The following is a 25,311-nucleotide window of genomic DNA, read 5'->3' as shown; positions in this document are numbered from 1 at the left end:
TTATTTATTTACTAATTATTAATAATAATTATTTGATGGAGAGAGAGGTCACAAGCAGGCAGAGAGGAAGGCAGAGAGACAGGGAAGCAGGCTCCCTGTTGAGCAGAGAGCCTGATGCGGGGCTCAATCCCAGGACCCTGAGATCATGACCTGAGCCGAAGGCAGAGGCTTTAACCCACTGAGCCACCCAGGCACCCCGGGGGGTTAGCATTTTTAACAGTTCTTTTGAGGTATGATTGGCAGAAGTCAGTAAACGTTCACCAGCCCAGGTTTCTTCTTGCCCCTTTGTAATCTACCCCCCCCCTCATCTCCAGTGGTGCCGTCCTGAGAGATGGGCTTGCATGCTTCAGAACTACATACGGACGGGACCGTACAGATGCACTCTTTTTATTGGGTTTCTCTTAGTCAGCATCATGACTTGCGGTTCGTTCACACTGCTGCACAAGCAAGGGGACGGATGTGTTTCGTGGCTTGAGGGCGACATCCAAGCATCAGCTCCTGGCCCCATTCCCTGCCACACTTCTACCACCAGAGAAAGACCCCAGGCCGAGTCGCGGGTGCTTGAGGCAAGAAGCTGCAGGTCTGGTGGGTCCTGGGGAGGTGCCGGGCCACACAGCGTGGAGTGTCTGCAACCGAGCTGCAAATCCAGCTATGACTGTCCTAAGAGCAAAGTGTCATTTCAAGTGGCATCAGAACATAGAACTTTGGAGTTTACAGTTTCAGTGAACTTGAAGGATAAATGGACCCACTAAGAAACCCTGTGCTTCATCAGCAGTGTCCCTGTTAATGGGAATCTTGGTGTTCACACTTCGAAATTGTGTAGTATTAAACTAGTTAAAGCTAGTAACTAATTATGTTAATGCTAAAACAGATTTTTTCTGAGAAAGAGAGGTAATCCTGCAATACTAAATTTGGAATAGAAATGTAAGTGTAAATTCTTTTCTTTGTTCTTTTTAAAATCATTTTTAAAAGATTTTATTTATATATTTGAGAAAAAGAGATCATGAGTGGAGGGAGGGAGGGGCAGAGGGAGAGGGAGAAGCAGACTCCCCACCAAGCAGGGGCTTGGCCCCAGAACCCAGAGATTGTGACCTGAGCGAAAGCAGATGACCGACCAACTAAGCCACCCAGAGGCACCCCTTTGTTCTTTTTTAAGGTTTATTCATTTATTTGTCAGCACTAGCAGGAGGAATAGCCAGGAGAGGGGGAAGCAGATTCTCCGCTGAGCTGGGAGCTAGACTTGAGGCTCTAGCCAAGGACCCTGGGATCATGACCTGAGCCAAAGGCAAAGACTTAACCACACTTAACCACACCGACTGAGCCTCCCAAGCACCCCTTTTCTTTGTTCTTTAGGGGACACACACACACATTTTCCAGCTCTGTCCCAATACCAGTGGGTTCTAAGCACCTGGATTGTGGTGTCTGCTTACCACTCCCCTCTCCCCCCAGCCGTGATAGCCATGGATTCGCTCTATTAAAAACGTCAGTCGTTAATTTATAATGATAGTTTAAAAACTCAGCCAACACTGAACAAAAACAGGCAGTCATTCTTGGAAGTAACGAGGGCACTAACGACTAACATTGAAAATGTGTAATTAAAGGAGAATGAAATGGTTACCCTCCCCTTTATCCACAAATTGTCATTCAGGGTAACTTCGTTGGTTGGAAAAAATTTCACAGAGGAATCCCTTCAGATAAATGAGTAAGGAATGACAGAATTTAGAGACCCCCTTTCTGCTCTCCCTAAGGTGGTTCTGTGCTGCTGCCCCTCGGAACAGTTTGTTACTTAAACTGTAGCCCCTGGAGGATTTTACTAGTTACCAAGCACATTTGGATACGGCCTTAAGAACTACATATACTGGCAACAGGTCTTTGGGGAGAAGGACGATGTACGACCGTGAAGCTGGGCAGCGGGGGATGCCCGGCTCGCTCAGGGCGGAAGGCCGCCCCTTCTCAGAAGCCGGGAACGCCCGGGCAGCTCAGGGTGGAACGAAAACCGCCTGCTGCCCTTTGCCGTTCTCGCTCCTTTTCCGAGAAGCGCCCGTTAGGTGAATGTGCTTGTTTGACTGTGAACTTGATCCTCCTCCTTGCTTGCCTGCAAGACGTGACTAACCTTTGACCTTCATCGATCCTTCTGTTGGCTACTGTTTTCTATCCGATAAAGGGGAGACTGTGGAGTGGCTCGTGGCAGCCGTCCTCTTTGGCTGTTGCCCGCTGCTCCCAGTCTTTGGCCTCTGACTTGTTTGTGCCTAATTCTCTTGTCGCCGACTGGAAGCGGCAGTTCCGGAACTTGCCTGTGGATCAGCGTCGCCTGGAGGGATTGTTGAATAATTCCTGACCCCACCCAGGACTTCCGGTTCAGGAGGTCCTGGGAGTGGTCCTGAGAATCTGCATTTGTAGTGTGTTCAGGGACCACCGTTTGAAAACCACTGGCAGGGGATGCTGTGGTTCAACAAACTTGAAGGAGAGGATTTTCAGAAGAGAATAACAGGCGGAAAGATGACCACCTCGGACCTCCATCCGAACCAGCAGATGAAACAAAGCTTGGCCAAAGAATGTTACAGAAGCCGGAGGATAAATACGGGCATCAAGAGCATCACTTACGTGTTAGGACAATGAATGAAAAGCTGGCAAAGGCAGGTGTGTGAAGCATGCTAAGATGACAGAGGGGCCGACCGGTTTCAAAGAAGTAATTGAGGGCAGTGGCCTTACGTCTGCTACTTCTCAACCAAAAATCAACCTGCAGACCGCGTTCATGAACATGCTGAAACCAAGAAAACCACTGGGGAGTAGGTGGTCTGGAGATGCAAGTTTCTATGGGACAGAATATTTCATACTGGAAATTTTTATACAGTGTGTGTTCAAGATTTCTAAGAGAACCCATGTATTAGAGTAATTGACAGACCAGGTAATTTTTTTTTTTTTAATGTGCATCAAGGTAAAAAACTAGGATACTGACTAGAGAAATGTGGATAATTTTTAATATGGACCAAAAGAACCAGAAAAGATACAGTACAATATTCTTAAAACAGTCCATGGCAAGGTCACCTGGGTGGCTCAGTGGGTTGAGCCGCTGCCTTCGGCTCAGGTCATGGTCTCAGGGTCCTGGGATCGAGTCCCGCATCGGGCTCTCTGCTCAGCGGGGAGCCTGCTTCCCTTCCCCTCTCTCTGCCTGCCTCTCTGCTTACTTGTGATCTCTGTCAAATGAATAAATAAAATCTTAAAATAATAATAATAATAAACAGTCCATGGCATTAGCCATAACCACATAGCTATTCAAGTTCACCAAAATCACATAAAGCTCAAGACTACACTCCCCAGTCATCTTGATCCATTTCATGTGCTCAGGAGGCCCATGTGGCCAGCGGCTCTCACACGGGACAGCAGAGCAGTTGCATCATTGCAGAAATTTGGTTGGCTGATGCCAGTGAAGACCCTCGCTGGTATCCTATTCAGCAGCACATAGGTAAGTCGGGCACTACTAAAAGGACACCTGAGTTAAATAGTGGCAAGTCATTCTCTTTCCTACTGAAGTCTGACAAAACAATGGTTGGAAAGGAGGGGAAGGCCTGGGCACAGCTGGGTCTGTCTCCTAGACTTCTGCACCGGAGTGTCTAGGAGGGAAAGGGACAGTGAAGGTGTCTAGCATGTGGTGTCCCAGTGCAAGCCACTGGCGGTCCTGATGACAACCTATGGCACAAATAACGAATCAAAGTGGCTTCAGAGGGAAGGCTGTTAGTGTGGATACACACAAGGGGTGTGTGTGTGTGGACACAGAACTTCCGCGGTCGTCCATCTGACGATTATTGAGGGTTTACCAAATGCCAAAGACGAGATGAACAAGAGGGTGGACTGGGAAGTGCGGGGACACCAGCGCCCAGGAAGAGCCAACGTCTAGAACGATTCTAAGGGTAAGAAAAGGCATTTTCCCCGGCCCGACACTAGACCCATCCCGGGCTAATATCCACGCGAGGAAGAGCGCGGCGTTGTCGTTCGTCTCCGGCCGGGCGCGCGCCGTCCGCTTGGAGCGACAGACCTGGGGAGAGGGAGCCCAGTCCCAAGGCAGGCCAGCGGCCAGCGGCCAGCGACGGACGCCGCAGAACTCGGCAGGCACCATCTGCCTCTTTCCGGTGGAAGCAGGCGGTCTCCCCCGAGGCCGTCCAGGCCACAGGCCTCCCCTCCCCTCCCCTCCCCTGGCAGCGGCTCGGGGCGGCCTCCAAGGCTCCGTCCTGCCCTGACGCCGAGGCGCGGGAGCGGGGACCTGCCCGCCGCGCTCCCGCCGGACGCGCCCAGCCACAGGCGCGTCAGATGAGGGCCGAGGGGGAGGGAGGGTCGGCCCAGGCCCGAGTTGCCGGGAGCCCTCCGGACGGTCCGGACGTCCGCGGACAGACGCTGGCGGGGGAGGGGCAGGACCTTCTCCAACCCTTGTCTCCCGGCGACCCTGTTCCTTCGAGGAGCCTGAGGGAAGGGCAGCCCAGGTCGGCCTGGGCTGGCACGTCCCGGCCCGTGTGGCCTCGGGCGCCCGGCTCGCCCATCAGGAAGGCGTGACCTCTGCAGCCGGCCGCGAGCCCGGCCTGAGACCACGCGCGGTCACACCCCGTGCCCCCCGCGGGCACGCCCGGCGCCACGGGCCGGCAGCTGCTCCTGGGCCGCGCGGGTGGCCGGCCGTGGCCGTCCAGGGGCACCGTCCAGGGGCACCGTCTAGGGGCACAGCGGCGGGAGCGCGCGGCCGGCCCGGGGCCCGAGGCCGCCGGGGACGAGTCTCGTCCCTGCAAGCAGCGTCGCGAGCGCCCGTTGGTGCCGCGGGGCCGGAGCAGCCGCGGGGCCGGAGCAGCCGCGGGGTCGGAGCAGCCGCGGGGCCAGGGGCGGGAGACGGTCCGCGGACGAGCCTGGAAGCCGCCAGCGCAGCTGCGGAAAGTTCCAGAGACTCGGGGACTCCTTGGGGAGGAGGGAGCCCTGGTCTCCCCGACGGCGGCCAGCTGGCGGCCGGGGCGTGCTCGGGGGCGCCCCCCGCGGGACCCTCCACCGCCGTGCCCCGGCCCCGACGGCCGCCCGGACGCCGCAGGGGCTCCCCCGCAGGCCGGGCCGCCGCTGAGGGGCAGCGCGTTCTTCCCTCCGGCCGCGCTGGCTCCCACGAGCGAATTAAACACGGTGGAGAGCAGCGCCTTCGGGACTCAGGTCCGCGGCTCCGCGAGTCTGGAGGCGGCCGCCGCGCGCACGCGCACAGCCGCGGCCCCGGCGTCGCCTAGCAACCGGCCGGAGGCGCCCGTGGGGAGACACCGCCTTCCGGTGCCCCCCGGAAGTGACGTGAGCGCCGGGCCCTGCCCCGCGGAGGCGGAAGTGGAGCCGCCCCGGGCCTCCTGCGTTCCCGGGGAGCCTCAGCCCAGCGGAGCGTCTGGCTCCATGGCCGCCTACTCGTACCGCCCGGGCCCCGGGGCCGGCCCGCCTGGAGGCGCGGCGCTGCCGGACCAGAGCTTCTTGTGGAACGTCTTCCAGAGGTGAGGCCCGGAGCCCCCCGGGCGCTTACGGGGCTCCCTGGCCTGCGCTCCTCCCTCCCCGGCCTCCCCCGGCCTCCTTCCCGGCTTCCTCCCCGGCTTCCCCGGGCCTCCCGCGGCCTCCCATCGCCCTGGCCTTCTTCCCGGCTCCCTTGGGTCTCTCCCCGGCCTCCGTCGCCCGCACTCCCGCGCCTCCCTCCCGCCGGGGCCCTGCGGAGGCGCCTCAGTCGCTCGGGGGTCGCGGCCTCCCCCCCTCGCCCCGCCGCAGCCAGGAGCCCGCGGCTGAGGGGCGGCTCCGGGAGGGTCTCGGGGGACGCTGGCGGGAGGCGGACGGAGACGCAGACGCGGCAGCGCTCTTGGCGGCAGCGACGGTTTCAGCGTCCGGGGTCGCCCTCGTCCGGGGTCGCCCTCCGCGGGAGCCTCGAACGACTCGCGGCCAGGAGCGGGCTTGTCCGGGGCAGGAGAGAGGCTGGCGTGGGCGGACTTCGGGCCGCCCGGGACGACCGAGGAGCAAGGCCTGGGAAGTGCGAGGAGGGAGACGATGGTTCTCCCTGGGGAGACGCGCGGGCCGGTGGCCGGCGCACCCGGTGGCCGGCGGACTGCCCGGGACGGAGCCCCAGCAGAAGGCGGGGGTGAGCCCGGGGCACGGTCCGTGGGAAGCAGCTGCCTCCGCCGAGCAGGGCTGACGCGGTTAAGTGCGCCCTCGGCCCCCAGCTAACCGGCCTCGGCTTTGCAGGGTCGACAAGGACCGGAGCGGGGTCATCTCGGACAGCGAGCTGCAGCAGGCGCTCTCCAACGGTGAGTGGGGCCGCGGGCCGGGCTTCTGCCGCGCGCGGGGCCTGAGCGCGGGGCCTGACCGCCCGAGCCAGTCGCTTCCTTCTCCAGTGCGGGCGGGGATTCCGGCCGGTGACCCGGCGCGGCGGCGGCTGCGCGGAGCGTCTCCCCAGGCGCCTCCGCCTCCGCCTCCGCCTCCGCCTCCAGGAGCTTTGCTGCGCTGGGCCGCGTGCGGGAAGCACTTCCTCAGGAGCGGAGCTCGGGCGCGGGTTTCAGGCAAGGACGGCGCTTGGCTCTGTACCGCGGATCCGCCTCGGGTGCCTGGAAGATCGCGGCGGTTCTTAGCGGGTCCGTCTTCGTGAGCCCTCCGGAGAGGCTCATCAGGCTGCTGGGGCACCATGGGGAAGACAGTGGGTCGCTGGAGGAGTGGCGCCGGCAGTGGGATGGTGGGAAGCTGGCCTCATCCCTGGGGGAAACGCGGTGTTCAGACGGGGATCCAGACCGTCTCTGCGGTGCGGTGCTGGGGGCTGGTTTCCGCCGGTTCCCCCGCAGGTACCGTCTGAGAACTTGGACTTCATCAGATACCGGCCGGGTTGCCCTTTTTGAAGATCCTCAGGTGCCACTGTCTTTTCTGAGTCCTGATTTGTAGCTTGTTCCAGAGGCCGTTTAAGGTAGAAAGGGGTTGGTTCTAAGGTGTCTAAGAGTCGTTTCTGTGAGCGGGAAGCGGGCGGATGTTGCAGGGAGAGGGAGCACGCCCAGCGGCCTCCCGGTGCTGCCTATGGGGCGCCTAAAGGAGGACGCTCACCCTTGCAGGCCCACTCCGGGCCCCTGGGCTCGGCCTCTGTTGCCTCGTGATGCGCGTGAAGTGCAGGATTTGCATCTGCAGGGTCCTACGCGCAAAGAGCGGTGGGTGCTCCTGCCTTCCGCTCCCACTGTCTCTCCCGCGGCCACAGGTAACTGGCGTGTGACTTCACGCGGGTTCATGTAGCCGCGTTCGGGAAGCTCTTTACTCTTGTTTGACGACTGTGCCTTCTCGAGTCTTCGCTTTTCTTAACCCCTTTCCATTTCTGTGTCTCCAGGGCTTGAGTTACACTTGGAGGAGTAGAAGACAGGGTTACTAGAAAGATGTCAAAACAAGCTGGAACCCAGCAGGCTACGATCTGGCAAATGTGGCTTAAAACTTTCTCAGTGTTGGGGCGCCTCCGTGGCTCAGTCGTTGAGCGTCTGCCTTTGGCTCAGGTCAGGATCCCAGGGTCCTGCGATCGAGCCCTTGCGTTGGGCTCCCTGCTCTGCGGGAACCTGCGTCTCCTTCTCCCATTCCCCCTGCTTCTGTTCCCTGTGTGTGTGTGTGTGTGTGTGTGTTTCTCGCTCCCTCCTTGTCAAATAAATAAATAAAATCTTTAAAAAAAATTTTTTTTTCTAAGTGTGGGTGCCTGGGTGTGTCAGTCGGTTAAATGTCCGACTCTTGATTTCGGCTGAGGTCATGATCTCAGAGCGGTGAGGTCGAGCCCCCCCACCCCCACAAGTGTGCGCGCTCTCTTTCTCTCTCAGAAAACAAAAAAAATACTGTAATCATTGACCAAACGGATGTCTTCACGTCCTACGTTAAAGAGGGCAGACCCTGAGCCCCTGGGTGGCTCAGTGGGTTAAAGAGGGCGGACCCTGCACTGAGAGTGCCCTCAGGGTCACGCGTCGCTGAGTTCTTCTCTACGACCCATTTGGACATTCTTTTGTCTGTCCGCTTGAAGTTCTGAGAGCACCACCCGCTTTGGGGTTTGTGTGAAACCTCCACTGGGGTGATGGTCACACTCTGACCTCACTGGCCTGATGTGTCCACCCCGGGGGTTTCTGTCTGGATTTCAGTCCTGGCTCTGCCAGTTCTCAGAATATGACCTTGGGCAAGGACTTGACCTTTCTGGGTGGGGGATGGAGAGAGAGTCCTTGGTACAGCGCCTGGCACGTAGCAGGGTTCAGTGTGGTCAGCTAAGCATGTAGTACTGACTGGCCTGTGACCCCAGGAAGCCAGCTCCAGGGGTGGTGGTGACGGTAGTTCCACTTACTGAGTGCCCATTGAGGTGGGCCCTTTGCTGGGCACTGGACAGACCTCGTCTCGGGTCAGCATTGCTCTTGGAGCCCTGGGGTGTGGAGTCTGACCTGTCGGGTCAGGCTCCTGGGTTTTCACTCGAGCGTGTCGGTGCTGCCCTTAGTTCTTCAGCTGGTGGAGAAAGCGGATGGGTCACCATCAGAACGTAATCCTTAGCTCGGCTCCTACTAAATACCCACCAGGAACCTCTTTGAAAGAGGGAATGTTAACAGTTGCCAAGAGGATGTTTTGTTCACCGGTGCTGAGATACTTGGAAGTCAGCGCCTGGTTACCGCCACCGGCAAGTGGGTCGGACTGTCTCAGTGGCCTCTGCAGACGCCTGTGTCGAGGGGCCCCGTGGGACTCCCTCGGCTGTTGCTGGAGGCGTGTGAGAGCTGGCCGGAAGCAGGTGGCCACGCTAACCGGAGCGGGAGGCCGCGCCGCAGCCAGCACGCCCTCTGCCTGGGACGCAGCCGTCTCGCCCCTGCCGGGGAGCACGAGGCCTCTCCTGTTCCAGGCATCGTGGTGGCTGTTTTGACGTGTTTTGTTTACATATCTTATTGACCCTGAATCTTTTAACCAATTACATTTTCCTCTTCAGATTAGCTGCTAAAAAATTGAAATTGGTGGCTTGCCACTATATAGAAGTTTGAGAGGTCAGTTTTACCGACCTGGTCTTAGATCTCTTCGTTTCTGATCCTCCTGCTTCTCTCTTCCCATCCAGCGTGATTACAGTTTACTTGATTTTGTTCTACTTTATAAATTTCATCATGTTCTTTCTGCAGTAAAGCGAGTTACCGGTGCTGCCGGTTCACAGAGTAGTGTTGTTGGCCCCGTTACCCCTTCTGGCTCTCGAGCTGTAGGGCCAGGATCTAGACGCAGACGCGTGTTGCTGGCACCCTCGGCCCTTCCGCTTGCGTCGGGCTGGGGGCTGGCTTCTCCCAGGCTCTCAGAGCGCGCTGAGCCCCAGTGTCTTCCCACCTGTGTCCATGGGGTGTCCACCCCTTGCATGGGTTCCCTCCGCACAGAGGGCCTGCCTTTTGTTGGTGTGACCTGGAGCCGTGTCCGTCCTGAGTTCCAGATTTTCTGCCTGGAGGCATGTGCCTGCCCCTGCTGCTGAACCTCTGTGGCATTGTGCCTTGTCCTTGACACCCTGCGGTCTGCTCCGTGTGGCCACCACCACTGTAGCTGCCTCTGGCCACTAGACTGTCCGCTTCCTGACAGAAGGCCAGGCAGGGCTCCTGTGTGCAGGTGTGGTCTGTGCGCAGAAACCAGCCAGCCACCAGGTGGGCCCGTCTTTGTCCTCTTTCCCTGCGGGAGCTGATGCAACTGACCTTATTTTGACTTTGGATTTTTCTCCCAGGATTGGGCTTCTGTTTTCGTATCAGCCCTGGAATACTAGGCTATTCCAGGACGTTGCTTTACTTAGTGTGTTACTGGTGGCAAAACTGAAGTTCAGACTTGCGTGGTTTCTCACTTGAATTAAGTCTGTGCCTGTGTGCTCTCCCTGAAATGTAGGTGAAACCGCTCCGAAAGGGTCCTTGTGGGTCCCATACACTGAGTCCTTTATAAGACTTGTTTCGTAGGAAGGCTTCTGAAACTGCTCTCGGGGGGGTGTGTGGTTAATGGGTATGAAGAAAGACAGAAGAAGACTGTTCTCTTGCCTTCTGTTGGAAGGACACCATAAACTATCTCAGTTTGGTACCTTTTTTTTTTAAACCTTGCATGCTCTTTTTTGGAATTGCAGGAATTTAATTTTGCTCAAGCTTCTTTTTTTGTCCCTCTGCAGGTTTGCCCTCATATAACCTATGTAGGTACTTTTGTGGAGACGTTTTTTATACCTGTACGTTAAAAGATAATAGTTCATATATTGTTGTTAAGATATTTTTATCAGAGTAGAGTTCCAGCTGTCCTGGGGATTCCGTATTAAGAAATGAAGGGAAATCAGACCGTATAAGCCGAGGGTTCCCTGCAGACCGGCCTTCCCGTCCCGTCACTGCTCCCGCCCCACAGGCCCGGTGTTGGGGCCGAGGGTGTTCGCTGCTGCGCGTGCTGCTGGGTGGTTAACGATGCCCGCTCAGCTCCCTTCTGCCTGCGCCTGGGGAAGGGCCGCTCAGCAGGCCCCCGTTGTTCACAGCCTGCTGCTTCCCAGGAGGGACTGGGAGGGCTGGCTGCGTCCTGGACGCGCAGACTGAGAAGCGTGTTTTGTCCACCCGCGGCCTGGAGCTGTGCGACAGCCACTTGCCCGGGAGTCGGTACGAACAGTCTGACTTACGGCAAACACCTGCTTTCCCTCTGGGTCTCTGGAGCTTCCACAAGGGACTCCCAGGAGAGAGCCTGGACTCCAGACGCGGGAGCTTCCCTGGTGGCCGTGACTGGGTGTTTGTCCTTAAAACTCGGAGCTGGCGGAGGAAGCACATTCTGGACAGCACTGGTGACCACGGGACTCCTCCTGGTGCCTTTTCCCTGTGGAGTTGACTCTGTCCTTTCTCTGTGACAGCCTGAGCGCTGGAGTCCTCGTGAGTCATGGAGCTGAGGGCGTTCTCGACGCCGAGGACAGCCTGACCTGTCTGCTCTCTCCGGAAACACGCCGCGCCGGACTTCTAGATGGAAGCCAGAGAGAGTTAGGATTTGGTGGACTTGGCTTTGCTGACAGGTTACTCTGTGACCTTGGGTGCACTGCACTTTGGGTGTAAAGACCGGAAGACAGGAAGTCTAGATCCTTTTCCCCCTCGAGCCAAGCCCCAGTCCACTGGATCCCGCATCTGCCTGGTACAGAACCGGGAGGCAGTGTGTCCGCCTGGACTGAGCTTACGGAGTTTCACTAATCGTCCCTTAGATTGTGTCTCGTTTTCATCAGTGTAAATACTGTAGTGGTTTGACCCCAGATTTCATAGAGCCAGTTTCTAGAGCTGACATGGATCATGTCAAGGGTATGGGCATCTTGAATGCTGATGGTCAGGATTTAGATTGCTTTTCGGAAAGGCCGTATTTCTGGTCCTGCTCTTTGAAGCTGTAGTTGAAGAAAACTGGAGAAGTGTGGAGTTTTGCTGAACCAGAGTCTTGCAGATTCTGTGCACCAAGTGCCCTGTGGCCAAGCCTGCAGCCCTTGCCTCACCTCTTTGGGCAGAAAAGCCCAGCAAGGCTGGGAGTTCCTGGTCTGATGAAGTGAAGTGGAAAGACATCACCAGTGATGATGTTTTAAAAAAGTCTGATTTTAATTTTTTTATTTATTTTAAAATTTTATTTATTTACTTACTTGTTTATTTGTCCCGAAAGATTTCGAGTAGTTCGGTATCTCAGTTGTGGAAATGTTGGGTGTCATGAGTCGTAACCCTCAGCCCTCACTGAACCCACTGTTTACGCTTGTGGTTAACAGGACATAATTTCAAGAAAAAACTCTTTGGAGGGTGGAAAGACTACGTTATCCCAGAGCGGAATGGACTTTTCCCCTTGAGAATGGGGAGTCCGGCAGTCATTTGTGTGCTTGAGGGTAGAGAGGGGACGCAGTAGTGTCCCTGGTGGGGACGGTCTCCTCCTCAGCAGCTACGGATGGTTCCCCCGGCGGGCGCCGTTTGCTTAGGGTCGCCCCGCAGAGCCGGGGCACCGTTCTCAAGGCGTGGGCGAGAACAGCGTACGGGGTTTACACTGACAGTCAGGCCTCTGTCTTCTTTAGCTCTTTGAGATGAAATTAAAGCAGGACTTGTAGGTACAGTGATCCCGTATTCCCGAGTAGAAACCTGACGAGAACGTTCTCCAACCGAGCGCTTCTGACATCCAGCCATGTTTGTGTCAGGGAAGGGCAGACAGGAATGTTTGAAACCAGGGATGGTCCAGAAAATCCAGGCTGGAGGGTCACTGGGGGTGTAGTGTGCCCTGTTCTCAGGGAGCTGTGTTAGCCCTGAGCCGTGCTTTCTTCCAGAAGACTTCTGCAGAGCGCTCGGGTTCCCCGGCTGACTCGGGCGCGTCTGAGGCGCACTGCACGGGACACGACGTGTCCCAACGGGCCCCGGGACCTGCACGTGATAGCCAGTCCTTAACTGCTGCCTCTTGTCACCCCTTGGTTTCCCTGGAGAGTGCAGCCCCGTGTGGGTGACAGGAAGGGTGCGCGGAGGAGCCGCACACCGTGGGTGTCGTGCCCGAGGGCAGCCTCGGCGTCCTGACGCGGCGCGGGATGACGGGCTGCTCTCCCGAGCCCGGGACCCCTGCCGCCCTCAGAATCCTCCGGCGCGGGCGCCGGCTCCCCTGGGTCACCTCAGGGATGCCCCCTCTCCGGGCGCTCCCGCAGGCTGTCGAGGTGGCCCCGGGCCTCCGCACCACGCGCTCGGGTCTGCGCGGTACTGGACGGGGCGCTTGTGTCGCTGTTGTTTCAAACGTCTCCGGCCACGGCGTTCGCAGACACGGCCCCTGAGGCCTCTGCTCGCGGGCGGGCGGGCTGCGGGGCGTCCCTCACTTCCCCTCGCGGGGGGCTCGGCAGCCTGTGTCGGGAAGGGGAGGCCGGGGTGCAGGGCCAGGGAGAGCCTCCAGCAGGTGCCCCGGGCTCCTGGGGCTTCCAGTCAGCGCCGGCCCGTGTCCCGCGGAGGCACGGTTCGGTGCTCGCAGGGCCCGGTGGGAAGGAGCGAAAAGCAAACGGCGGAGAAGGGGCCCCCTCCGTGCTCCAGATTTTCCTGCCCGTCGGGTTGTGTCATGGTGGGGGCTGTCCTGGGAGCTTCACATGCGGCCCGGTGCCCGCCCCCCTCCCCGCGCGCCGCACAGCCGGCGAGAGCCTCGGACGCTGCTCCTCCCCGCGGCTGTGCCGGCGGCGGGCGCAGGGGTGGCCCTGCCCTCGGGGCCAGCCGTCCTCACTAGGTCCTGTGTCGCCTGCACCCGCAGAGCCGCCGGATTCAGCAGGGGCGCTCCGGGAAGGTCCCGGGGCCACGGCGCTCCTGCGGCTGGCGGGGAGCTGGGGGAGGGCGCGCGCCGGGAGGCACATTCGAGGAGCAGAGAAGCCCCGAGTGGAGGGGGCATGGCCCGGGGCCGCCCCGCAGACCCGCCCGCCTGCTCCCGGGGAGGCCGGGTGCGCCGGAGCCTGAGGCCGCTTCACGTGCGGTCAGGGGGTGCGTCTGTGTCGGGGGCGCGGAGAGGGGCGCGAAGACGGTTCCATACGTCCGAGGAAACAGGAGCGTCCACGGCCGTGGGTGTGGGAGAGACGCTGCTTTCCCTCCACGTTAAAAATATTTCCGTACTTTGTCTCTAGTGGGTCCAGAGATCGATAATGGTACGAATCGCTCTGAAAGCAGGTTTGGGGCATAAAGGCATCCGCGGACCGTTTCGTTGTCCGTGGGCACGCGGTTCTGTAGGACGCAGCAGGCCCCTCGCAACAGGCGCCTGGCGGCGTCTCCGCCGTCCCGCTGTCGGCGGACGCCCCGTGCTCAGGCTGTAGTTCAGGACACCGTTTTTAAGGCCTCGTTTTATGGTGGGGTTTTGGAAAGCTGCTCGCCTACCTGCCGGCCGCAGTCCTGGAAGACAGAGCGCGTGTTCAAGTGCGGTAAAACCGGGGCGCCTGGGTGCCTCGGTCTCCGACGCTTGAGCTCAGCTCTGGTCTTGATCTTCAGGGTCGCGAGTTCAGGCCCCTTGTTGGGATCCACGCTGGAAAAAAAATACTGTACAACCGGGTCTTGTTTATGTAGCGAACAAGAGCGAGCCTCTGGCCTCGCATCATTACCAGCAGCTCTGCGGGTACGTCTGCTGGGCCTGAGGGACGCCTGCACAGCGCCGGATGGGACGCCGGCGACGACATGCTCACAGCCCCCAGTGGTCACGGCGACCAGAAACGTCCCCTGGAGACAGTGTCCCTGCCGAGAACCGAGGTGCCCAGGTCTCCCTGAGTAGCGGGTGACCGTCTTAGCTGCTGCTGTTCCAGACGGGAATCTTAGAGATTGCTGCGAGAACGGTTTTCGCTGACTGTCTTTCCTGTCATTTATTTTCAGGCACGTGGACTCCGTTTAACCCCGTGACTGTCCGGTCAATCATCTGTAAGTAAAGGTGCAGGCAGACCCCTGTCCTGCCATGGCCCCTTGCCCTGTCCTCCCAGCGAGCACTTGAGCTGGAGCTCCCGGTTCTGAAGGGTCCGCGTTCACGCAGCACCAGCGCACGTCACACACCGTCCCCGTCTTGCACGGTGGTCGACTGGCGGAAACCGCGGTGCTGTTTCCGACCGGAGTTTTCCCGTACGTGAGCCTCCGCTGAGTCACGGTGTGCTTCTGAGCAGCCGAGACCGCTCCTGTCTCGTTCTGCTCCCCACGTGTGAAGACAGACCAAGCGATTTGTCACTTTCTTGGTAGCAGGAGTACGGATGGAATTTTTACATAGGTTTAAGCCATTTTGCCATCATACGTAAATGCAGCTACAGGTTCCTTCATATTTGGACCTGGTTTAGGCTCATTTATTTTTTTTCAAAATGTATTTATTTATGTACGTGTATGTGTATGTGTTTGGGAGAGAGCGAGAAGGAGAGAAGTAGACTCCCTGCCAGGCGCAGAGCCCAGCACGGCCGGATCCCACAGCCCTGAGATCGTGACCGGCCTGAGGTCAGGAGTCGGAGGCTTAACTGACCGAGCCGTCCAGGCGCCCCAGAGTGATCTTTTTAATGAAAAGTGGGTCCTACTGAAAAAAACCAAGAATGTAAAGCCAGTGGAGTCTTTTTCTCGGTGGCGTGGGCCTGCACGGGCGGTTGTAGGTCCTCTTGGAGAGGGAAGGAGCTGAACAAAGTGCAGGGAGGGCAGAGCCTCCCGCTTGGCTCCGGAGCTCCGGTCCCTCTGACGAAGCAAGAGCACCCTCGGCATCGCGTGTCGGGGGCCGCTACTTCCCCGTCGAGCATTCGGTGTCTCGGGGCTCCTCCGCTGTGTTCCTCTTGACCGTGTGCCTCGCCGCTGTGCGACGCGCGCTGGGGGCTGCGGCTGGGTAACCACCTGGCAGAGGAGGCCCAGCCCTCCCGTTGGGCAGGGGCGTGTTCTGAGCTGCTCGCGGGCATCCGCTGGCTGAGCACGGGCTGGCTCCACGGACGCGCGGGGGAGGCCGTGCGGGCACTGAGCTCCCTGCCCACCAACCTAGAGAGGCCGGCGGCTGCGAACCCCTCACGTTCCTTTCTTCTCAGCCATGTTTGACCGGGAGAACAAGGCCGGTGTGAACTTCACGGAGTTCACGGGCGTCTGGAAGTACATCACAGACTGGCAGAACGTCTTCCGCACCTATGACAGGGACAACTCCGGGATGATCGACAAGAACGAGCTCAAGCAAGCACTCTCAGGTTTTGGTAATTCACTTATCTTGATTGTGTAGCACATTTCATTTTGGAGGTCATTGGGTGCCATTACTGTTTTTGTACTTGGTTCAGTTTACTGATTTTTTTTTTTAAGTGGGGCGGGGGCAGAGGGCGAGGGAGAAAGAAACTCTAATGCAGGCTCCATGTCCAGTGCGGAGACTGACTTGGGGATCCGGCCCATGACCCTGAGATCCTGACCGGAGCTGAAATCCAGAGTCAGATGCTCGACCCACTGAGCCACCCAGGCACCCCTCGATTTACTGTTTTTTTAACTAGGAAATTCTCAGACATTCAGATTTATACTTTGATATTGTTTTTATCATGAAGGCTTATATTTGACATGGAGACCTTATGTGCTTTTTTTCCCATCCAAAATGAGATACGGGCTATGCAATCATCTATCGTTTGTGAAATGGACACGTACATTGAGAATGCGGTGGCTTTGGAAACAGTTTCACGTGAATAAGTGACAGTAAACTCAGGCAGCTTATTTGTGACACGTCACGAGACACGGCAAGATCTTCTGTACGTGTGAGACGTGATTCCGTAAGCGGCAGTGCCAGCTGCTGCCTCGGGCACGGCGTGGGTGGGCGTGCCAGCTCCCGTTCTCAAGTGCGTGTGCCCCCGCGTGTGCCGTGTCACCAGCAGTATCTGCACAGCCTTTCCTGAGTGTGTCAGCCGGCCTCTGATGCTGGTGCAGGGGTCTGAGAGGGGGCGGACTTGAAGGACTTGTCCAAGGCTCGTGGGAATTACACCCCAATTCTGGCATGTTTGGGATGATCTCACTCAGCCCCCTTTACCGGGGCCCTATTACAAAACTCCTGCTACATTTTGTTTAAAGACTGCTTAGGAATACCTTTTAGAAAAAACCAGGCAAATTAGTTTATAGGGCCCTATTTTTTTCTATAACGTACTACATTTTTATTATAATGTACTAATGAACTTCTGGGTATCTTGAGTTTTAATAATACAAAGTACATCTTAGTTCTTCTGTTAACGCATTGTAACTTCTACCCTTCTCCCGTTTCTCCGTGGGGCAGGCACTCTGTGGTCTTCTCTTTCTCTTCCTTTCCTGCCTCAGGAATCCTCTAGTGTTCAGGGAGCGGCTCGGGCGCTCCATAGGAAGCTTGTGTTCCCACATCACACACTAGCTGGGGGTCAGGGTTAGGGCAGGACTTGACCTCAGGTTCTCTGCGCTGGGACTGGGAACACAGCTGACTTTGCTCTGCCCTTAGGCTGGGGACGATAGGGCTGTACAGAAGGGCCGGAAGGAGCTGGAGGCCTGGCCGGGCTGAGGACAGCGTGGGAGGAACCTGGGTCCTGTGAATTACACCAGATAAGTGACCTCAGGTTTCAGGGAACACGGATGGCATGAACGTTGTCAGGCCCAGAGGCCTCTCTTTGTGCCAGTGGCCCTCTGGGTCCTTAGAGCTCATGGCGGGAGCTCTGAGGTGGGCAGTGCCCCGGCCTCTCTGGCTTCCTGAGTCCCTGCTGCGGCTTCAGGGTCGTGGAGGTCATGGGGCAGCCCCTTGTGGTCAGGAGATGGCCAGCCTCTCTGGCTGGGTGACGCGGGCTCTTCCCTGACTTCCAGACGTTTTCTGGAGAAAGTAAATACTCTGCTACCGCATTCCATCCGTTCTAACCAGTTTCTTCCTGGGACTGGTTCGTGGTCTCTGAGACCTTCCGCCAAGAAGGGACATTGTTGTCCTTTCCGTGGCAGTAATGGGAGCAGATTTCCAGTAGGAACTGAAGTGAGGATTCCTGCTCGGCCCCGGCCGCACCGGGTGACTCCCACAGGCCACACGCTGGCTGCCGGAGCTCCCGTATCCCTTTTCTAAACTCCGGGCGCGTAGGCACCGTGGGCCAGGCGCAGAGAGCCGAAGGACGGAAGCGCGTGAGGAGTTTGCCCCCACGCAGCGCAGTCCCCGCTGTGGGGAGGGTGAGGCACGGGCAGCCCCCCTCGCCAGGCCAGCTCGGTGTGTTCTGATGGAAGCGTCACCGAAGTGGACGGCCCTCCCTCCAGTCGCCTCGCCTCGCAGCCGTTAGCGGCTCGGTGCTGCATTTGCTTTGTCCTCCGTCGCGGGCCAAGGAGTGCGAGGCCCGTGCGGTGTCCCCCCAACACGCTTTACTCGCGTCCCTGCCGCGTGTGGTCGTTTGCTCACCACATCAGTGCCTCGGACCCACCTTAAAAATGAGCAGCCCGTTTGCCCCAGGGTCCCAGCAGGTCCGCGGGCAGCCCCCAGCCTTTTCATGCCGTGGCTGGTTATAGACGTGGGCCGATGCCCCGTTCCAGGTCTGCCCCTTGCTGCAGTCTCTGTGCCCTGCAGAGAGGTCCCTGGTTAGCGTCCAGGCTTGGGAAGGTGTGTCGTCATTTCGGGGTGCTGGGAGCAGGCTCTGATGTCTCTGATGTCTCCTCTTCCTGTGCTTGTTAGTTGTCAGGAGAGAACCTTGCTCTCCTAAGCTCAGGGTGTGGTCCTGTGCCTGCATGTCCAGGCTGACAGGGCCGGTCCCGACCGGGGTCACAGGCTGGGGGAGCAGCATACGGGGGCACTGCTTTTTTTTTTTTCCCATTTAACTGAAGCGCAGTTGACGTAAGTCAGTTGTTCTCAGCCCTGGCTGCGGCTTGTGCAGGCACCGTCTGTCACCGTACAGTGCTCCCACAGCGTTACGCATCTGTCCCCTATGCTGTGCTTTACCTCCAGACTTATTTCACAATCTGAAACTGGCGCTTCTCAGTCCCCTTGAGCTGCTTCACCTGCCCCAGCCTCCTCTCTGGCCACTGGTGGTTCTCTGCACTTACGAGTCTGGTTCTGTTTCATTTGCTCGGTTTATTTTTAGATTTCGCACAGAAGTGAGATCATCTGGTATTTGTCTCTCTCATTTCATTGAGCTGATGCACTCGGGTCCATCCCCACTGCCGCCAGCAGCAAGGTCTCAGTCCCTCAGTCCGTCGTCCCATGGGCTGCTCCTGTACCCTGGCTGCTGGAGGCAGTGCTGCGCTGAACGAGGGGCGCAGATGCCTTTTCGAATCAGTGTGTTCGTTTTCTTGGGGTAAATCCCAGTAGCAGGATTACCGGATCACGTGCTGGCTCCGTTGCTAGCTTTCTGAAGAGTGCCCATACTGTGTCCGGGGGTGGCTGTGCCCATCTGGCTTCCCACCGTGCCTGGGCCTCTCTCTTCTCCACACTCTGGCCGGCATGTGGTGTTTCAGCCGTTCCGATCACAACCATTCCGACACGTGTGAGCCACCTTCTCAGGGCTCTGATGTGCATTGCCAGAGGGCACCTCCTCTTAATTGATGAGGCTGATGTTTCACTTTCACTGATGGAAACTCTTAGAGAAGATTTTGCTTCTCATGTAAATGTCTCTCTTCATCGTTCATTTTTCTAGTCTGACTTGTGTTGGTCTGGTTCTCGCTGCAGTGATACTGAGGACCAGGGGAATCGGAAGCTGATCCCAGGGATGATAGAAGTTGCTTCCTTGGTCTGCAGGGATTGTGGTGGTCCGTCCTGTAGGGTTAGGTCTGGGCTGGAAACGCCACGGCGATGGCTGGTGTCTGCTCTCTCCACCCGGATGATCTCCGCCCTTACCAGCCTGGGCTGCTTCCTTACCTGTCCACAGGGGACTCCTGTCCCAGACCTGCTGCCTTTCTTTTTTTTGAGTCAGGGATCCTGTCTTCTCACTGGCAGGGGGTATGGATTTAAGTCACAGATGCACAGGGTATGCTGACCACTCCGGAAGGGACTGTCCTGTGTGTGCATGTTTGAGTCTCTTTCTTAGAAAAGTAAGTATTTCTGCAATCATTAACTGTGTAATTCACTCAGGTAATAGGTGTACATGTGTCCTCGCAAAGATTTCAACAGGATGGAAAAGCAGTAAAAATTATTTTGGCCCCTGGATCTTGTCTCCTGAATAAGTAAGGACACCACAGTCACACAGGTAGTGAGATTAGGAGGGAAGGAAGTAGTATTTAGAGTGGCCCCGAGGGGTGTCCCACGGGCGAGTGGCCGCTGTGTCCCCGTGTCTTCAGAACCACCTCCCTGCTGGAGACCTTTTCAAGACACTCAGTTAGTTGAAGGTGGAATCAGTGACTCTTTGTCATAACGTTCGAGGGCCCTTGAGTGGTTATGAACTTGAGGAGGCTGCCTGGCTCCTGGTGGTATTTCCCTCCCGGATGTCCCTGCTGATTCCTAGAGGGGCGTGTGGGACAGTGGGTCAGCTCTTTCCCTGAGTTTACATTGTGTTTATTTGGAAGCCTCCAGTGAGGCATTCTTTCACATGTAAAATGAAACTATCTGTAAAATGAAAACCTCACAAGGAAACTGCGCTGCCCTGCGGGATGGTTTTAGGGGTGCAGCACTGTGGGGTGAGTACACGTGATGCAAACGAGTGAGCTCACAGCTGTGACTGCGGTGCCTGCGAGCGCTGGCCCCCGGGGAGCGCTCCCCTTCCAGGAAGGTGGGTGTCTTCCCGCCGGCCGTTCACGGGACTGCGGGTGGGGGTGTGGTCCCAGAGGGCATGAGAACGAGTTTGCGCCTCGTGTCTCCCACCCCTGCCTCCATCATTTGTCATCTGCTGACGTCAGAGGCTGTGGGGCCTGTCGGAAGGAGGACGTGGGGGCTGATGGGAGCGTCCACTCTCCTGGCCCTCCTCCATTCACCCTCATTCTCCTCTTCAAGGGTACCGGCTGTCCGACCAATTTCACGACATCCTCATTCGAAAGTTTGACAGACAAGGACGGGGGCAGATCGCCTTTGACGACTTCATCCAGGGCTGCATCGTCTTGCAGGTAACGGGGCTCCGTGGGGGCTCACCGTGCTCTGGCCAGTGCAGCAGGCGGGGCGCAGCCGCGGAAGCAGAGAGAGAGGGCAGGGTGCCGCTCTGCAGTTAGCAGTTGGAGGGACTGGTGTCTGCTGCAGAGGGTATGCAGGTTAGTCTTGGCGGTGGAGGAGCTGCTAGTCTGTTCAGGGGGCTGTGGCCAGTAGAGTTCTTTCTCCCGGTGGAAGTGCCACTGACCCTTGAACGACGTACGGCCCAGCCACACAGTCGTTCGCAGGCAGACTTTTTCTGATAAGTATGGCATAGTGCCGAAGATGTGTTTTCCTTACAATTTTCTGAATAACATTTTCTTTTCTCTAGCTTACTTTATTGTGAGAATACGTACATGATACACATAACGTACAGAACAAGTGTTAACTGACTGTTAGTCTGTTATTGAGAAGGCTCCCAGTCAGCGGAAAGCTGTTAGTAGTTACGTGGGTTTCAGCTGCTCCAGGGATCATCTCCCAACCCTGTGTTCAAGGTCCCTTCCGATGAGGTCACCTTTTCTAAGTCGAGTGGGTTATTTGCGTGTATACTCTGCTACCTTTGCTGTGTTTTCATTCCGAGGAAATGGGTCAGTTTTCCGTCGCGATGTTGACTGTGCCCTGCCTTTTGTGTGAGGGGAGCCCCAAGGACGGGAGATCGTGGGTCCCAGTAGTCCCAGTGACCCCAGCACCGCCATTTCCCTCCCACAGTCTTGCTTCTGTACCTGCGGGAGTTTGGTGCATTTGCTGGCACGAATGCCCCTCCCAGAGACGAGGGCAGGGGTGATCGAACCGGCACCGCTGGGCCCGCGCAGGCCCCCTGCTCCTGTGTCGAGGTCGGGATCCGGGTTACACAGAGTTAGGCTTAGAAATGCAGTGAACTGATAAGCTCTTCGCTGGCTTTCCAAGTTTTTATTACGACAGATTTTCATTGTGACAGATTTTTAAAAAAACAGACTGAAGTAGGACGGACTGGTGTGCCCGTCCCTCAGACTCCGCAGCTACGTGCTGGCGGACGGTTTGATGTCCTCCCTCTGTGACCCGAACACCCCAGGCCCTTACTGTCCCACAGATTCCATCTTGTCGGCTTTCGAGTCCCAGAGAAATGTGAATAGCCTGAGATTTTTTAATATAATTTGGAATTCTGAGAAACTTCCTTGGGATTTTTTTCCCATGAGAGTGAAAGTGAACTTTCTGTGGCCGGCTAAGTACTGTGAGCCTGGGAACGGCCCAGCCCAGCTGTTGAGGCCTCGCCGGAGAGCCAGCTCTGTTAACGTCTGAGCTTCGGCTCCCGAAATGGGGAGAGCCTTGCCTGTCCCACCCCACCCCACTGGCAGTGGTGTCTGAACACTTGAGGAGAGCTGCAGCATGGAAGTCTCGTTGCCTGCGTCGGAGGTGCTCTTGGGTTAGAGTTTTCATTTGAGGTTGTGTCCCGTGAGGAAACACCTGATCCTTTCATTTCTTCTCAAGCCGAGGTCATCGAGTATAGACTTTCGGTAACCGAGGTAAGGCGATCCGAGTCCCACGAGAAGTTTGCCTAATGCCTGCGCACACCTCAAGGCCGAGGATCGGCCCCTCCAGGAGGGTGTCTGTCAGGCAGCAGCCACGGCCGTGGGGTTCCGTGCTGAGCCGGAGGCCTGCCTGCCGGTCCCTGGTCCACCCACCCTTCCCGAGTGACCCTCAACACAGGACAGAGAAAAGCTGCAGGCCACAATAAAACACCCCCCAAAATATTTTCCTTCATCTGTCTTTTTCTACAAAAAGAAACGATTTTTTGCAAAAGAACATGAAAATCTGTAGAAACTAGAAAATACAACTAAAGTGCGAAGAAGAATTGCCCGTTGCTCTTTCAGCCGGAGTTCCCTGCCGCCGCCACCGCCGGGGAGTTCCCTGCCGCCGGTGTTTTTGTAGTTGGTGCAACTGCAGTGTCTCATGTACGCTGGGAGGGCCCGGCTAACGCCCGAGCAGACGGTCGGCTGGGTCAGGCACCCCGTCTCACCTGCTGCAGGAGGGCCGGGCTCCAGCCTGCTCTCACCGTGAACTGGGCACTGTTTTCCGCTCCTGTCCTGAGGAATTGTATTCTGCTGCCTTTCGTCACGCAGGAGTCTCAGGCCTGCTGTGCTTGTCTGGTGCCCCTCACCTGGGGTGGCCCTCATCTGGCTGTCCCTGCTGCTGGGTGCAGGGTTCTTCCCTCTGCCCCTGACCTGCTGTGGGGGGATCGAGCTTGTGAACAGACTAAAGCAGAGCCTTCTGGATGGGTGGGGTGGCCAGGACAGACCCTGAGGCCGGTACAAGGAGACCCACCTCCCATGGTCTGTCTGGGCCTGCACCTGCTGTGTGTAAGGGAGGGGCCCGAGTCCAGGCTGGTTGCCCTGTGTCCTCGGTGGCAAGTGGCCAGAGCGGTGGTGAGCATTCGAGGAAGAGCCCCCACGAGGTTGGTCTTAGAGTAGGAAGGGAGGACCCCGGCTCAGCCCTGGACCACTTGGGAGACCAGGGCCGGGGCTGTATCGTTGAGTTGGGGCTACAGCCCACCCCCTGACCTCTTACCCAGCTTCCCGCGTTCATCCTCCCTCCCCCTGCTGTCCCACCAGGCCGCAGCGCCCTCCGTGATGGACAGGCCTGAGGGTCTTCAGGGTCACCCACCCGTGCCTCCCTGCCCAGCTCTCCATCAGGGCTTGGGGGGTCTGGAGACATGGGTGACTTCCGTTTCTAAACATCTTCTTGCTAGGTGCATTTCATTCGTTCTGTTTAATACATATCTAACTGCCTGTTGTCTCTCTCCCAGAGGCTGACCGATATATTCCGGCGCTACGATACGGATCAGGACGGCTGGATTCAGGTGTCCTATGAGCAGTATCTGTCCATGGTCTTCAGCATCGTATAACACTGGCCTTTGCGGATAGCGGCAGGACTTGTGGAAGGAAGACTAAAGATGCCAAATCTCCCTTGAAGGAAACAGGACACAGATGCAGCAAGATACTGTTCTTCTTCCTTTAGATTTTATATAATTAACATTTGGGGACCCGACTGTACATATGTGGATAAGCTGGGAAGGTTTTTGCAAATGTAACCATGGTTGTAATCATTATTCACATACATACATTTGATTTGAGGCTGTTCAGCTGTGCCATGAGGTAAGAGGCAATAATGTTTCAGGTATTCTGCATGCAAAAACTTCATCACGGTCATTTCCAGATGGCTCCAGGTCTATAGGGGAAATACTGTCATTAGCCAATAGGAATTTAAAACTAATCCGGAATTGCACAAAGGCTTTCATGTGCCTTACATTTTTAAGACAGGGTTTATTGTATTTGTTTGGATATGCAGCATAAGCAATAAAGCAGATGCGCCCCTGTCCCGGGCTGCCTCAGACGCGCACACGTGGGAGTCCTCTGGGTGCCCACCCGACTCCTCTGAAGGGAATCCCAAGGGTACTCTGTCCTTTGTCACAGGAGTTAGATTAAATTTCATGAAGACTTCTTTGAACGTAGAAACCCAGATTAGGTTTGGAAGTGTGTGGGTTTCTGCCATTTACGATGATCGAGGCCTGTCCTGCGATGACCTGCCAGTTGTGTTTCCCAGCGTGAAGGTGGGGTGCAGGCAGCTGGCGGGGCCATCCGCTCCACCCTCTCCCTCATGGGCATCACTTTGAGCTGTTTTCTGCCTCTTCCCTCTCCTAAGTGTGCTTCCCTAAACCAGAATTGGGGGCAGCAGATGGGTGTTTAGGGATTTATAAGTGGGTCTGGGACATCTGAAATCGGTGCCCCACGGGGTCTCGTTGGGGGCCTGTGCTGGTTAGGAGGTGGCCACGTCTGGGTTTGCCTGGGATCTGATTAGAGAGGTCAGGACACCGCTGACGACAGTATGTAGGGTGGGGGTAAAGACTCTGAATCTGTGAGGTCGTGGGCGGCTTTGTGAGCTCAGCAGGGGATGGCCCACGGGGAGGTGTCTTTGGGGATTTCTGCCCCCGTTCGGTGCGTCTCCAGGCATCAGCATGTGACCCCAAGCTCTACTTCAATGAACACCGTCTGACACCACATCCTGAATGCTGACTCCCAAGAGGCTGTCAGGCCCAAAGCCACACATTCAGGCGCTCAGGTGGCTTCTCTCTGGGTTCCCTTAGACATCTTGAGCTCAGTGTCTCCCAGCTAATGTCCTCACCCCCAAGACATGCACCCCTCTGCTGCCCGCCCGCTCCCCTTCCCTACGTCGTGGCTACAAGAGGTGCCTTTGGAAGATGCTGCCCTCCTTTCTCCCTTGACCCAGGCCTGCAAAGACCTCAGGCTTGGAGTGAGGATGGCCTGTAGGGCCTCCCATCAGCCTTGCCGCGTTGCGCCATGTGCACGCGGGAGCCCCTCCCTTCTCTCTGCACCCAGACCCCGTCTCAGGCTGGCCACAGAGCAGCTCTCTGCCTTGGCGAGGCACCTGCCCCCGGTGCACAGCTGTGTTTAAGCTCCATAGAGGCCACACAGTGGACTCCGAGAGACCTGTTCCCTCGCTGTGTCAGCCACGGAGAGGGAACTGTGTAAATGTGTGATGAGCCCTGCGCTCCTGGGTCTGGGCGGGGAAGGAAAAGCAGAATTTTAGCAAAGAAATGATGTGAGTGGGGATGGGTAAGGGTCTCATGTTCTTTGGTTAGGAAGGAGGGGCTGTTCCTCTAAAGAAAGTGTGGGCTTCTTAGTACCTCACAGTACGGGGAAGAGAAACCCCAGTGCACGGTAGATACGCTCAGGCATGTGGTGTAGACAGTCAGGTACACTACTGACATTCTCTGGTGTGCGGTACAGATACACTCAGGTTGGTGACCAGGATGCACTCAGGTGTGTGCTGTGGGCAGAGGTGCTCAGGTGT

At 57.2% G+C, this 25,311-nt stretch overlaps 1 protein-coding gene and 1 long non-coding RNA gene across 3 annotated transcripts; both read left to right on the top strand.

The window, feature by feature from the left end:
• The first annotated feature begins 5,340 nt into the window (after window positions 1-5,340).
• PDCD6 (programmed cell death 6) lies at window positions 5,341-23,815 on the top strand. Of its 2 annotated transcripts, none has more exons than XM_044234533.1 (6): window positions 5,341-5,498; window positions 6,232-6,293; window positions 14,322-14,366; window positions 15,488-15,640; window positions 20,335-20,444; window positions 23,246-23,815. In XM_044234533.1, exons 1-6 carry the CDS (start codon window positions 5,404-5,406, stop codon window positions 23,342-23,344), a joined length of 564 nt encoding a protein of 187 aa, XP_044090468.1. In that variant the 5' UTR covers window positions 5,341-5,403; the 3' UTR covers window positions 23,345-23,815. The 2 variants fall into 2 exon arrangements, with proteins under 2 accessions (XP_044090468.1, XP_044090458.1); XM_044234523.1 differs by having other exon boundaries at window positions 15,488-15,646.
• LOC122896383 lies at window positions 6,300-7,545 on the top strand. The gene is made up of 3 exons (XR_006382408.1): window positions 6,300-6,940; window positions 7,083-7,222; window positions 7,349-7,545. It is a non-coding gene; the product is annotated as an uncharacterized LOC122896383 (long non-coding RNA).
• Window positions 23,816-25,311: the final 1,496 nt, after the last annotated feature.

Source organism: Neovison vison, chromosome 1, assembly GCF_020171115.1.
Source record: "Neovison vison isolate M4711 chromosome 1, ASM_NN_V1, whole genome shotgun sequence".
Classification (NCBI taxonomy): Eukaryota; Metazoa; Chordata; class Mammalia; order Carnivora; family Mustelidae; genus Neogale; species Neogale vison.
The sequence above is the reverse complement of the archived record's forward strand: the minus strand, read 5'-3'. Positions and strand labels throughout refer to the sequence as shown.

What these genes read in the sequence shown, in the direction of transcription:
- PDCD6 (XM_044234523.1), top strand. Translation starts at nt 5,404, where the DNA reads ATGGCCGCCTACTCGTACCGCCCGGGCCCCGGGGCCGGCCCGCCTGGA. An exon ending in GCAGCAGGCGCTCTCCAACG is followed by an intron (nt 6,294 to 14,321) that starts GTGAGTGGGGCC and finishes ATTTATTTTCAG; the next exon opens with GCACGTGGACTCCGTTTAAC. An exon ending in AGGGCTGCATCGTCTTGCAG is followed by an intron (nt 20,445 to 23,245) that starts GTAACGGGGCTC and finishes TCTCTCTCCCAG; the next exon opens with AGGCTGACCGATATATTCCG.